Source organism: Gallinula chloropus (genome assembly GCF_964237585.1).
Source record: "Gallinula chloropus genome assembly, chromosome: 1".
Classification (NCBI taxonomy): domain Eukaryota; kingdom Metazoa; phylum Chordata; class Aves; order Gruiformes; family Rallidae; genus Gallinula; species Gallinula chloropus.
In genome coordinates, this window is record NC_140085.1 from 207,200,842 (window position 1) to 207,215,251 (window position 14,410).

A 14,410-nucleotide genomic window follows, 5' to 3' on the forward strand; every position below is an offset into this window, starting at 1 on the left:
AATGGGAAAGGGAGTGAGAAATCAGGATTGTATAATAAATAACATAACGAATTCTGTTTCCTTTGTATCTATTGCTAAAGATAACGATGTGTAGCTATTGTGTGGGAAATGTTTGGGATGCAGTATATTTTTGGTAGTGTATGATGACAAAGTAAATGAATGTCAAGCTATTCAAAGAAAAGCATGAAACTTTGTGTTTCCTTTGAGTGATTTTGGGAAGAAAACAAAGTAAAAGCTGGAACTATTAAATCTCTAGTTATTTTTAAGAGCTCTTACCGGAAAGTTGTGTCATACTCTGAAGTTGGGTGTTGTTTTTTTGTGTTTTTTTGTTTTGTTTTGTTTTCTCGCTTTTTCTTTTAAACAGCAGATCTGGGATGGACACGAGTCCCCTGGGAGGATTAAAACTGTCTGAACATTCTCCTGGTCTGCTCACCATGGCAGCAGGCTTTGCAAATGTAGGAAATACGTTCGGAGGTCCGCCAAGTTCTTTAGTTTCTAGACCTAATAAATTCCAGAACTCACCTGTAGAAGATGACGATGATGTCGTTTTCATTGAACCTGTACAACCTCCGCAAAACTCCGCGTCGCTGATAGCGGATCAAAGGAACGCTGCCTTTACATCATCAAAAAATGATGAACTTCAAGGGAATGATTGCAAAATGCTTCCTCCTCCAAAAGACTTAAATTCTCAAAAGGGGAGTATAAGTGAAACTATTATTATTGATGATGAAGAAGACATTGAAACAAACCAAGAGAAGAATGCTTCCAGTTTTAATGAGCGAAGACTTCCAGAGTGTAAAAATAGAACCAACAATATGGAATTCTCAGCTTCCAGTTTTTCAAGAAGTAAGGTAAATCCAGGAATAGGTAATAGTTGTATATCCACAGAACCAGACTCGGAAATTCAGATTGCTAATGTTACTACATTAGAAACAGGTGCTGTGAGCTCTGTGAGTGATGGTCATTTAGAAAATGCTGAAGGGCGTGACATGAACTTAATGATTACACATGTAACATCACTGCAGAATTCCAACTTGGGAGATGTATCTAATGGACTGCAGTCAAGTAATTTTAGTGTTAATATGCAAACATACACCCCATCTTTGACTCAACAGACCAAGCCTGGTGTAGGACCTTTCAATCCTGGTAGAATGAATGTGGCTGGTGATGTATTTCAGAATGGAGAATCTGCGACTCATCATAACCCTGGTAAGTTGCAATTCTGAACACCTCTTTATAAAGCTGAAAATAAGATGTTTGATTAAGATATTTTTGACAATGACACTGCCATGCTTAATTTGCATGGAAGATTTTGATTTCCTTCATCCCTATCACAGCCTTAACTGTCTATTAAAATACACTTAGTGACACAAGGTTTTAGGTAAACTATCCTGGTTTAGCCCTCAGCGATATCTTCATACATTTTGATACACAAGTACTTGTATCTAAAGCAAAGTATTCTTTCTCACTTCATTGTACCCCTTTAATTGACACGGAGAAAAGTGTATCTATGTAACTTTTGTACCATTCTGTGGAGTTCTGTGATTAGTATAATGAATCAAAGGTAAGTACTATTTTACTGATGTGTTGTCTTACCATCTGAGTATAATTTGACATGCAGAAAACCTGAATTTGAAGCTCTGAAATTGTAAGTAGCTAGCTTTCATAATTCATTGCATACACATTGCCTGGACAATGCTTAACAAAATGGGTGCCAAGTTACTTCTGGACTTCATATTCCTGCAGTAAGTTATGCACACTTTATAACTGCTGTTTAATTGCTTGTGATAATGCATATTGATATCATACAATAGTCATCAGTTTGAATTGGCTGATTGTGTTCTATATATCTGTGTAAATAGCTGTGTATTCTCTCCTGATATAGCAAGTATCAGGTATTGCTAAAGGCCAAATGGAGCAGGCACGGATGGTCTTCTGGAACTGCTGTTCTGCAGAATTTAAGCTTTTGCATAAGTAACTTAAAACCTTGCAAGTTCTGACATATACTGGTACTCTGCTGCTCTGTTAGGCTAAAAATAGCGGGGCAAGGAAGCCAAATTACCAGTTTTGCCACAGGTTTAGTTAGGGACGCAATGATCTTTTGAGGTCCCTTCCAACCCCTGTGATTCTGACAATTTTTAAAAGGAAAACTTAAAAGTTAGAATCTAGGTGCAGTAGGCACTTGCTAATGTGCTGTTTCTCAAGTTGTTCCTATGCAACATGGATTTTTTACCTGTTGGTTTTGTGGTTTTTTTTTCTTCCAGTTAATATTTAAACAGCACAGTTCTTCAGTTTGGTCATAAATTATCAAGTGTATTTTGACACAAGTTTTATTATTATGGAAATGGCAGTATGAAGCTAAGCTTTTATTTGGGTGTTAATTGTTGGTTGTGGGCTTTTTGTGCTAATTTTGAAACTGACTTCAAAATTTGACTTTTGAAGTTGAAAGCTGGGAAGTTTTTTGTAGTCTGAAAGTCTTGCTGAATAATTTAGAAGTTCGGGTCCTAATCTTTTAAAACTATTATTCCCACTCCTGCTAGTTGATCCTTTAACACAATAATCATACCCCTTGTTTATCACAGCTGGTCAAGTAGTCATGGATAAGAGTTAGAAGTATTTGTTACCTTAAAGCAGTGCATTTCTTGGGGAGAGAACATGTTAGAAATATCAGCACGTGCTTTTCCTTAAACTACTGGACTTTCATTTTTGGTGTAATTAACAGAGACTCATCAGCATTTTGCTGATACGAAATTTGTTAAGCTGAGACCATAAGAGTATTGAGATTGAGTTCAAAGGCACAATTAGTGGCTCGGGGAGTCCTTTTAGGGACTTCATGAAAAAGACTTAACTCAGAAGGGAGGGAAAGATAAGTTTACAAGTGGTATGAGATTTTTTTCATCAGCATTAGGATTTTTTTATGGCTGTGGTCTTTTTATGTGAAAAATAAGAGCAGGAGGTTCAAAAGGGAGCAGGAAGGGCTGCCACAGGTAAAAGGGAAGGAGAAAAATACTGGAAAGAAAGAGGAATTAGAAAATTGATCAAGAACATGAGAAGAAGATACAAGAGGAGGAAGGGGGAAGACAGCAGTGGTGGAAATGGGTTTTACACAAGAAAAACCCTGAAACACAGGAGCTGTGGATTATTTACGGTTACTGTATTTAGAAAGATGCAAAGGAAAGGATTTCAAGATAGAAGTTTCAATTTTGTTCTTTTTTCTCTGGAAGCTACCTCCTTTTCTTCTAGAAAATCTTGCTGGTAGATGTGAACCCTGCCTGTTAGAAACTTAGGTGATATGACAGAAAGCATTTGTTCTTAAATAACACTTAATCTGTTCTACACAATTCTAGTTTAAGATTGCTAAAGATAGATTAATCTTTTCTGGATCAGTGGTGTTCCATCTGTTCTGATTTCCAGATTTCTAAACTATTTCTAAGCTAAAGATACAAGATTGAAAAACACTGCTTATAGTTCAGATACGGGATTTATGAAGTTGGGTACCAAACTGTTTTCAGATACCACAACTTACTTTAGGGATATGTTAGTTAGCATTTGTTGAATGTCAAAACCTTGGGGGAGAACTTACTACATTGATTTTAAAGAGCAGTTTTACAAGTCTCAGGACTAGTCTGTTACCTACAGACATTCTAGCTTGCATCTTGGGTAAGACCTATTATTTCTGTTTGCTTTCTATATAGAAGATTTGAAGCCTTGAAGATGCAAACATGTACGGTTTCTGGGCAATTATTTTTTCCCCTAGCAAGAAAAGAATCAGGACATGTGACATCTACATGTTGTCTGAAAAACAGCAGATCAGAATTGTTGATAGTGAGACTTTGGCAAATCCATTATAGATATTTGTGTCAGAAATAGTGTGTCCAGCAGGACTAGGGAAGGGATTGTGCCTCTCTACTCAGCACTGGTGAGGCTGCATCTCAAGTGCTGTGTTCAGTTTTGAACTCTTCACTAAAAGACATTGAGATGCTGGAACATAACCAAAGGGCAACAAAGCTGTTGAAGGGTCTAGAGCACAAGTCTTACGAAGAAGAACTGGGCTTGTTTAGTCTGGGGAACAGGAGGCTGAGGGGAGACCTTATTGTTCTCTACAGCTACCTGAAAGGACGTTGTAGCCAGGTGGAGTTGGTATCTTCTCCCCACTAGAGAATATGAGGTAGCATAGTTAAAATTGACATGTGAAGAAAGGTCACAATGTTGTCCCAAAAGTGGGTTCATTACCCAGTGTGCAGTGTGCCAGTACACACACAGAGCAGAGGTATTTGACTTACTCCAGGACTGTGCAGAGATGGGTGCTGGGTGGTCACTCCACAAAGTGCATACAGAGTGTGCATTCTAGTTACCTTGCTACAGGATTAGAAAAACCCTCCCAAATTTACACTAATTGGTTAGTAATTAGCACATCGTCTTCTATTTGTCAAGTATATTCGGATTAGCATGTATGCTCCTTGAAGGTGTGTGGTGTGCGTGGTCCTTGAATTGGGTGGGTGGTCATGATCTCCCCCTGCCTGCCACCTTCCCCTTTTCCCTCATTACTGCCAAATTTTGTTGACTTGGGGCCTCTCTGGCAGTGCCTCAGCTCTGGCACCTGCTGGGGTGGGTTGTTTCCTCTTTATCAGTCTTTCAGCGCTTTGTCAAAAGCAGAGCTGTTAGCAAAGCACATTAGGAAATTTTACCCTGAATTAAACAGTGTCTGAGGACCAACCCAACGATATAAAAACTAATGTCAATGAATGTGTGACATGGAAGAAGTGAAAGCACAAAAAAAAAAGACAAGATTTTTAGATGTTCTTGTGATATGTTTGTGGAAGGACGTTTACACAAGTTTAGATTAAGGAAGGCTGTCTGAAGCTTCAAGATACTAAAGAAATGATGAGGTATGAGGAAGTCATGGCAAAAGTTTCAACCCCCAGTGAGCCCAGCTGAAGTTTTCCTGAGTGGCAGTTGAGCACTACTGGAATTACAAGCATGTGTAACTTCCCTGCACATGCTTCGTATTTCTGATAAGAGATGCAGTATGTTCCCACTGGAAAGCTATGAGAAAAGAGGAGAATCTCCACATATTTTGGGATGTCAGAGTCATATCAGAATAAAAATACACCTGAGGTAGTAGATGGTGTAGAAAAGCTCTCTAGAGAGTGCTCAAGTGAATTTAACTTCAAAAACTGTGGTGACATCAGTTTGTCAATTTGTATAATGATGTCTTCAAAGGTAAACTTCATGTAATGGTTTAGGGAGGGATGTGTTTTTGTTCTGTTCCTTTCCCTCTTCCCCTCACCTCTTTGTTCCAACTCTTCTATTTACCCTCCAGCATTACAATGGGTGAATTTCCAACTTTTCTTAGATGTCTGAGAAATAGGACATCCTTGATGGCTACAAAGTCACACTGGTAAATGATCTTCTACTTGCTAAAGAGTGTTATTTGTTGCTGTTAACAACGGTTCTTGGAACTTTGTCCCTAAAACTAATTTTAAAACTATGCAGCAGAATATGTTGTTCATAAAACCTTCTTCAGGACAGAGAAGACTTGAGAAAATTGTATGAGGGTGCCTTCTGTTTATTGAATGATTATGGACCAAGGTAATGTCCCATATTCATAAAGTATGGGCAGTTGCTGGTATCTATCGGCTAAAGTTTTTGTTTTCTGAAGTTACAGAATTTAAAATAACCTCCAGGAATATCCTGAGTTACTGCAGTGAGACCTTCAAGGCTTTAGCATTTTTATTTAGTATACAGTCAATGCTGTGTTTACTTAAAAGTAGTAGTGCAAGTACTGGTAACCACAGTAGTATTTATACAGGTGTTTATTCAGTAAGCAACAGTGCAGTACTGTTCTAGATGCTGGAAATAAAAAGCTTGGAAGGTAAGTCCCAAGTGCTGTGACAGTATTTGAAATAGCTGACACATGCTGTTGAAAAATGTGTGTGGATGTTTTGTATAATGCAGTAGAGTTTCTATTCAGGTTTTAATTCATGCTTAAGTAATATATAATTCTTGGCGTTCTTCAGAAGCTCAGTGTTCCTAAATTCTGGTGATAATTATTCAAAATGAAAGCTTAAATTCCAGAGAAAATCCTAGAAAATACGTTTTATAGTGTTTTTTGTGTGTTTTTTTTCTTTCCCAGAACTGTATATACTGCTCCAAACCAAGATACCCTGCTGTGTAATTTAACAGTAGGATCTGGTCTTTCTGGATGTATTTCTGTTTGACAAAAAGCTTTATTTAAGTTCATGTTATGCAGGTTACTTTGTAGCATGTTGTGCTACAAAAGATTAGGCAAAGATGACCTAGTTTTATAGTACTTTGTTGTCCAAAACTACAGATGGAGGACTAGTGGAGATGGAACACAAGGACATGGATTTTTGTACTGCTAGAACTTAATGAAATGCTGTTTTCTAGGTTCATTGGTCTCTACTAATGAAGGCTGGGAACTGTCATGCCTTTGCCAGTTTACACATTAAGTGGTGTTCATTGCATTGAAAAGGTTACTGAGAAAACCAGGAACTCTTTCAGGAGTCAGTGGCACAGATGCAGATCCAGCTGCAGACAAGCTGTGCTTTGCTTTAACTGCAGTATGGTTCTCTGGCTGCAAGGTAGTCTAGGAAACTAGTATGGGGAACACCAGCTTTAGGGCTTATCAATGAGGTCAGACTTACGAACCTTTCCAGATACTTACTAAAGCTTTACAACTAAATATCTAATCAAAATCTAAGATTTCATGTTCTTATGAATTTGTGGAGTTTACATCTCAAACCTTAGTTCAGAAATGACATGTTCTTGGTTGGTGTCTTTTGTTTTTAATTGCAGTTGGTAATTGAAATTGTGTTTGAAGATGAAATTGCCAGTTTGCAAACCCAGTACAAGTGAATTGATGTGCAAAACTTGTCACTAGATGTAAGATGTGGGACTATACTGAAATTTGTTGATCAGAAGCTTTGTAACAATGGAAAGTGGTACCATCAAACAGGATTTTCCTTTAAACCTGAATTTTTAGTATAGGATCTTCTGTCAATTGTCAGTTACAAAAGAAAAATTACTTTATGATCACATAGCTGTGAATATTCTATATGTATGTACATATCTGCTCACTCAGTTTTATATTTGGTTTTTTGTGTTTTATTTTGGTTTGTTTTTTTCCTTTTTTGTTTTGTTTGTTTTGTTTTTTGTGTCTTCAAGATTCTTGGATATCCCAGTCAGCTTCCTTCCCCAGGAATCAGAAGCAATCAGGCGTGGATTCCTTGTCACCTGTAGCATCGCTTCCCAAACAGATTTTCCAGCCTTCTGCCCAGCAGCAGCCTTCTAAACAGGTTAAAGTCACATGTGCAAACTGCAAAAAACCTTTACAGAAGGGACAGACGGCATATCAACGAAAAGGATCCGCTCACCTGTTCTGTTCCACTACCTGCCTGTCGTCCTTCTCACACAAACCCACTCCAAAGAAACTTTGTGTTATGTGCAGAAAGTAAGAGATTTTTAAATTTCATTTCACATTAGCGACTAAATCCAATAATACTTGATTCTCATGCGTGTATGAGAATTGCTTTATTGAGGACATAAAATCTGACTGTAGCAAGTACTTCATACAGTGTTGCTTTAGTGTTGTTTTGAAACATTGAGTTTGTTGTGTCTGCTATAACAAATTAAAAACTCTACCAGCTTTTGATCTCAGACTTTGGGAGGTTGTTTCTAAGAAAGCAAATACGCTAAAAATTACTGGGTTGGGTTTTTTTAAAGACAAGCTGTTTGAGTTACAATATTATCCTGTGACAAGCTTCATTCTTTATAGGTAGAGCCCTTTATGAGAAGAGTAGACCTTGTGTTGTATAGAAAACACTCGTTTTGATAGCTAAAGGTAGAAAATCAGGAACCTTAGAAAGATGAGAAACTGATACCTTGGGAAACCACAGAGAGTAGAAGCCTGAGACTTTCCCCATAGTTAGGGGCAACTGTGGGAACATTCTATGTTGAAGATGTCTTAAGTGAGCAGCACAGGAGTGAGGAGCATACCTTTGAGTGGCTTAATCTAAATTCTTTCTTAGGTTTGACTTGAAGCTTTTCATTATTTCCTGAACTTAAAATTACCAGAGAGATACCTTCCGTAACTGCACTATTGTGATGTTAGGTGTACAAAATACAACTTGATTACTAAGACACTGGGACTTTTTTGTATTTTTTCAGTTAAGTCTCAATCCAGTGCACCCCACAGTGACACTGGTTAAACAATGAACTCTTGCAGAACCAAAGAAGGCTTGTAGTAAAGACTTTGGTTTTGTATGTTTTAGAGAGGCTGATCTTTGTTCAATCACAGATTTGAACTAGTGAAAATGTTTTACCTCAGTGTGCAATGGATCAATGTTTTCAGATACGAGCTGCTGTTCAGAGCTGGGGTTTTTTTCCTGAGACTCAGTAGAAATATATGCAAAGTATCAATGTCCTGTGTATTTGTACCTTGGTACACTGTAAACATTGTGGTTTAAATATATTTTACCTTTTTAAAAATACCTGTTAAAGATCAAATTGTGTCAGCTTTTGCCTCTACAGTTAGTTAAAAACACTCTTTCTGTTGGCTGACTACCATGTTCAACTAGCTGTATTGAATATAAAGATGTAGATGCGACTAACCATTTTACTTCTTGACTGAAGTCTTGAAAACTCATGGCTAAATCTGTACACTTCTGCAACTTTGGAGATACTTGTCTATGTATTGTAAGAGGCCACATAGGAAACTGCCCTAAATGAAAAAGCTTTATTTTCTTATTATGAGGGGTTACTTAAAATAGTTTTAGTGTGTTTGATTTCAAGGGAACCTCTTCGAATTCGCCTTTGGTAATTTTTGAAGTGTGGTCTTTGCTCTTCTACTAGTATGCAGTTGCTTACTCATTCAAAGTGCCATTAGAAGGCAGTATATGCATGAAATTGTTGCTCTCTAGCATGGCTTTGCTCTGAAGCCCAAATTTACACAGCCTTTTTTTGCCTTACTGCCAGATTTTTGCTACCTAGTGGTAGCAAGCTAGGTGCTCTTTGCTACATACTTGCTTCAGTGTTCTTTTCCTACTAAAGGAGACACAATATTCTCAGATTGCAGTTCAGTGAAAGGATAAGGAAACTAGCAAAATCCAGAAGACTTTAAATGTGATGATCATAGTCTGTAAGTCATAGCTCAGACTTTCAGAGGTAATGCTCAGATTTATCTTTAAATGTGTAGATTACTTTAAGTGGGAAAAGTGAAGCCTATGCTAACTTTAAAAAGGAAATTGTATAAACGCATCTGAAGAGTCTGAATTCTTACTTATTTTTATCATAAACTACTTTTTTCTAGTGCGTTCCTGAACCTCTGCAAGTACACAAATAGCATAGGAATTATTATAAGAAAGAAAGTGTAGGGAATCTCTGGCATTTTCCTTAATGGTGTTAATTTTTATTGATGTCTTCTATTTTCTTTCCTTTTTTTAACTCTACACTTGTGTCCTCTGATAGAAGTTAATAGTGTGTATAAGTCCTTGTGGAATCCCTCCAAAACCAGTAAGCTCCTCAGGGCAGGAGCTCTGGTTTTGTTCCGCAGAACAGAAGCGATAACACTCCCCAACACCTTTTGGCAAACTGGTGGGGATTTCTAAGCTAAATTCCACTGACTTCCCTTTGATGGCAGAAGGGAGTTTTGCAAGTGTTAATAACCAGGGGTGGTACAAGCTTCTTTTCAAGGGAGTCTGTCTGGGGAAGCATACAGCATTTTTCCAGTGTTTTCCACTCACAGTAGTTTCAGGGCTTCTAGGTATGAGTGTATGGGGCACGTCTTTTCCAACTGCTGATCCACTGTGTTCTTGATAGAGAACCAGATGGGCCCAGTCAGCTTTTTATTTATTATGCCCAGTAGTATTTCCTGTATGTCAGTAATACTTTACTTGCTGAGAGGACAAAGAGGGAGACATAGTTCTTCTCCTTGCTGCTTCTAATTTATGTTACGTGATAGTTTGGGATTAAGAGTGCAAATACCTAAGACGTTACCACAGAAGTTTGGGAGACTCCAATTACAAAGGTGCACTGACAAGCATGGTGTTACCAACTCTCCTGTTTGCAAATGCCCACAGCAAACAATTGAAGGTCATGCAAGTCTAGAATTAACTTGAGTGAAAACCAGTGCAAGTCAGTTTGATTAGAAGAAGGCTTGTTCTATTTCAAGCTTTACCGATGGTTGCTTGACTGGTTTAATGCATTAAATTGCTGCAGTTTCATGAGTAGCTGCATGAACTGTTCAGGTCCTTTGAAAGGTTGAAGTAAGATGGAAATGACCTATTTTAAGTTAAAACTTGTAGGCAACTTCATGGTAGAGTTTTGAGCGTTTGGGTTATATTTGTAAATATGAGAAAACAACCTTCTCTCCACATCTTGTCTAGAGATTAACACCAGAAATGCTGGAGTAATATGAAAATAAAGACCATTTCTTGCCTTTTACTCTAAACCTGAATTTTTCATATGACACAAGTAGAGCTTTTTTGTAAAGTTGCAAAGGGGCTAGCTTAGATTTGCTGTGTTAATGTTTTGTATAAGGTTGAGTTTTCCACAGCTGGTACCTAATGGTGCATTAATGGTATTCAGTTCTGGAATAATGTAATGGTGAAAAAAACCAAAAACAATCCAAACAAAAAATAGGGTTTTACACAGAAAAGACATTGTACGTGCAGCACTTAAACTTCTTGATGTTTGACAGGTGACTAACAATTGTATAGACAGAAAACCTGTTTGCTATGTAAGCATTAAGAGGGAGAATGACTCTTAAAAGATGTAAAGTGTTCTTGTTTAAAAACACAAGCACACTATAGGTTGTGGTTTTTTGTCTTTCAGAGATATAACAACAATGAAAGGTACCATTGTTGCTCAAGTTGATTCAAGTGAGTCCTTCCAGGAGTTTTGCAGTACATCATGTTTAGCCTTCTATGAAGATAAACAGAATCCCTCAAAAGGAGTTTTGAATAAATCAAGATGCACTATTTGCGGTAAACTAACTGAGGTCTGGTGACTGTTTTTTCTCTTACCTTTCTCAGTAATGACAATAATAATAACTTCTGAAAATAGGGGACTTGAAAATATGATTCAGTATTTTCATATGCATTGAGATATACAGGCTTAATATTCATGAAAGCATCTGATGGGAGGAAGAATTCAGAGAGGTTAATATTTGATTTTTTTGTTTCAGGAACATGAAGTACCTTTTGCTGGTATCTACTGTTGACAGTTTGATTAGGTGTAGAATTTTGTAATTATAACCCAGACTTTCCATGTAGAAGAATGGCTGTTGAGAAAACACAAGATTTAGTGTATTTTTTACTGTATATTTTGAAAGATTATGCAAATGATTTTTAAGACATATAGAATACACATAACTTTGAATTTTCATCAGTGTATTAAGTTACTTTTGATGGCATTAATGGGCCTGCCTCAGTTAAGCTGCTGCTTTACAGAGCACATGAAGACTGGTTAGACACGTATGTCATGTTGTTAGTCGGCAAATTGGGTATTTTATACAATTGCATAAATTGACCATCTGCTCTAAAATGTAACTATTACAGCCTTGTCTGATCTTTGCTTCTAGGTTACAAGATCAAATGGGTCCAAGAGGATGTTTTTTTCTAGAACTGTAGGGATAACAGAAACAAGTTGCTGTATTTCATGGTTGTTTCAAGCATCTCTGTTCTTGGATAATGAGCTGGTATAATCTGGGTTTAGTTACTGTACTTGAATGTAAGACTTCGAGCTTGTCTAGTAGTTTCAGGCAACTTCACGCTTGTTTGGTGATAGGATACTGTTGTTATTTTTATTTTTTAGATTCGTCATGAAGTTAGCTTTAAAAATATGACTCATAAGCTGTGCAGTGACCATTGCTTCAATAGATACAGGATGGCAAATGGTTTAATAATGAATTGTTGTGAGCATTGTGGGGAGTATTTGCCCAGTAAAGGAGCTGGAAACAATATTCTTACTATCGATGGTCAGCAGAAGAGATTCTGCTGTCAAAACTGCGTTGGTGAATACAAGCAGGTAATTACTTTTTAACCTATAAATTACATAAATACTCCTTAAATGTATCCTGTTACTCCTAACAAGGTTTTGCTTCTTATTAGGTAACAAAGAATTCTAAGATGAAATAATGCCAGTGAAGGCAAACTAGCCAGAATGGACCTTTTGCTACTGACTTTTTTTGATGTTGCTCTAATAGCAATACCCGTTTGTTATTCATGAAAATATCGCTGAAATTAAACTTTCAATGAATAATTTCTATGTCTTTCTAATGAGCGTATCACAAATATATTAACTCCAAGCCTGACACACAAGCTTCTTGGTTCTTAAGTCATGAACTTTTTTATATACAAAAGCTTGTTTATATGCAATTAAAACACTAAAAAACCTGCAGAGAATACAGATTGGACAGTGGTGTGAGAATGCTCTAACTTACTGTACATTGGCATGTACCCATGCTATGGCTCATCACCTTCACTGTGTTGCATAGATTTGTTACCTTCACCCTTTCCCATATTACATTTTGTGCTTTAATTTTCTTTTCTTGGTTTGATTTTTATTTATCCTTAAGACTGTTAAGATAGTAATTGTGCTTTAAAAGAATTACAAATCAAGAAATCAGAAACTGGTATCCATTAAATATTACGGAGCCAGCGTAGCTCTGAACCATTCCTAATGCTGCTGGCTGGAAGGTGTACATGTTAATCGTAGTATTTATAGTATAATAGGAAATCACAAATGTTTTGGGGCAGGATATGAGATTAGGGGATTTTTTTTTTCTTTGGTTTTATTTTGCTTGGTATGTTCTGCTGAGTTTGTATGGATAGTGTTATGAAATATTAAAGTACTATTTTACTAGCAAGAAATTCCTTTATCTGATTTTTGAAGTTCACACTTGAATATATTGAGTGGCCCCAGTGCTGTACATGGCTCTGGCTGGGTTCTTCATCTCTTTCCATTTTTAAGAAACCAGAGAAGAGGAAGCACAGTGCTGAATGTGTTTTAAGTTCTTTTAATGTTGCATCATGTTTCTATTTTCTCTGTGGACATTCAGTTTTGATACTTTTGGGGATGGCTGTTCTTGTGTGTATGCAACCTGCAAACAGCAAATTTGGAAAACATGGGTTTGTAAACAGCATAACTGAAAACATAACATAAGCGTTATTCTTTTGTCACAGCTGTACGAAAAGGGACAGGATAGGTTTCCAAGATACTAAAAGCATAGGCATGCCCAGAAGCCATGGAAAGACTTGAAGAAACGTTGAATTCTGTCTCTCGAAGAAACAAAAAGGCATGAGATTAACTTTGAACTTGAGATATTCCCACACAACCAATATAACATGCACTGCACATGGAATTATGAAAGGAACGTGGAATTTTGAGAGGTGGAATGATAAATTTGTACTAAAATCACTACAGACTGTACTCTTTGTTCAGATGTTCTTCTCTTTTGTGTTTAGAGATGTATTTGAGAACCAGGAGGATATGGCTAGTGAGTTGTATGGTCTGGATTGATTTGGGGAGGAGGAGGAGTTTGCAGTACCAGGAACATTCACAAGTAGTGTCAAGCATTGTGCACTGTTGTGAGGGGTCCCTAAGAGAACCTTTAAAATTGAGATGCATTGTTTTAGGGCATTCAGTTCTCACAGCAGACTTTATTCAAGCAAGATCTCGATTCTTTTTTAGAAATATTTTGTAGTGGGGTCTGTAATAGGCTGTGAGAAACTCAATTCTAGCGCTCATGTGCTTCCAGTTTTGAGTGGTAGTTAGTTCTGTACTGGTAGGATGCAAATGTTCTGGGGTTTTGGGGGCATTTTTGATATAAAGAGAAACTCTTTAAAATGAGGAGATTTTTTTAGTGTTGTTGTAGGTGTCAGAGTTGCTCAGGACACAATTTTTTTATAACACTTAGTTGTTTAGCAGGATTTATTTAGGTTTTAATTTCCATTTGCATTAAGGTGTTTTTTTTACCTGATCACATTCACAGAATTTGGTTTTATATAAGGAAGTTTGACTTTGGAAAAAATATCACTGCCAACTCATTGGGCCACAGTTGGTAAATTGTAGATTGGTTTATTCAGTCATAATAATGTTTTCTTGGAATGTTTTTTGTTAGATCTTGCTTTTAAAGGAGAAGCAGTGAAGGAGAGAAGTGGGAAGGTTGCTATTACATACTGAAATAAACTCAATGGAATCAGTAATCTAGGAGAAGTTGATGTGTTCATTTCAGCATTTTGTTGTACAACCAATTGTTTGTTACATAACAGTTTTAGCAAATGTTTTCTTACAAACAGTTGTAAAATACATAGGTCTTACTGGAATAAGCTCTGTATTAAGCAGTTTATATTGTAAATGTTACACACCTATCAATATGCTATACATT

General features: G+C 36.9%; 1 protein-coding gene across 1 annotated transcript in view; it reads left to right on the top strand.

Annotated features, from left to right (window-relative positions):
* Window positions 1-14,410, top strand: part of ZMYM2 (zinc finger MYM-type containing 2) — a 95,638-nt gene that overhangs the window by 25,392 nt on the left and 55,836 nt on the right. The window contains exons 4-7 of the mRNA XM_084262831.1: window positions 365-1,209; window positions 7,189-7,474; window positions 10,855-11,020; window positions 11,836-12,048. Coding sequence (XP_084118957.1) covers window positions 375-1,209; window positions 7,189-7,474; window positions 10,855-11,020; window positions 11,836-12,048 — 1,500 coding nt within the window. The 5' untranslated portion in view covers window positions 365-374. The remainder of the gene's footprint in view (window positions 1-364; window positions 1,210-7,188; window positions 7,475-10,854; window positions 11,021-11,835; window positions 12,049-14,410) is intronic.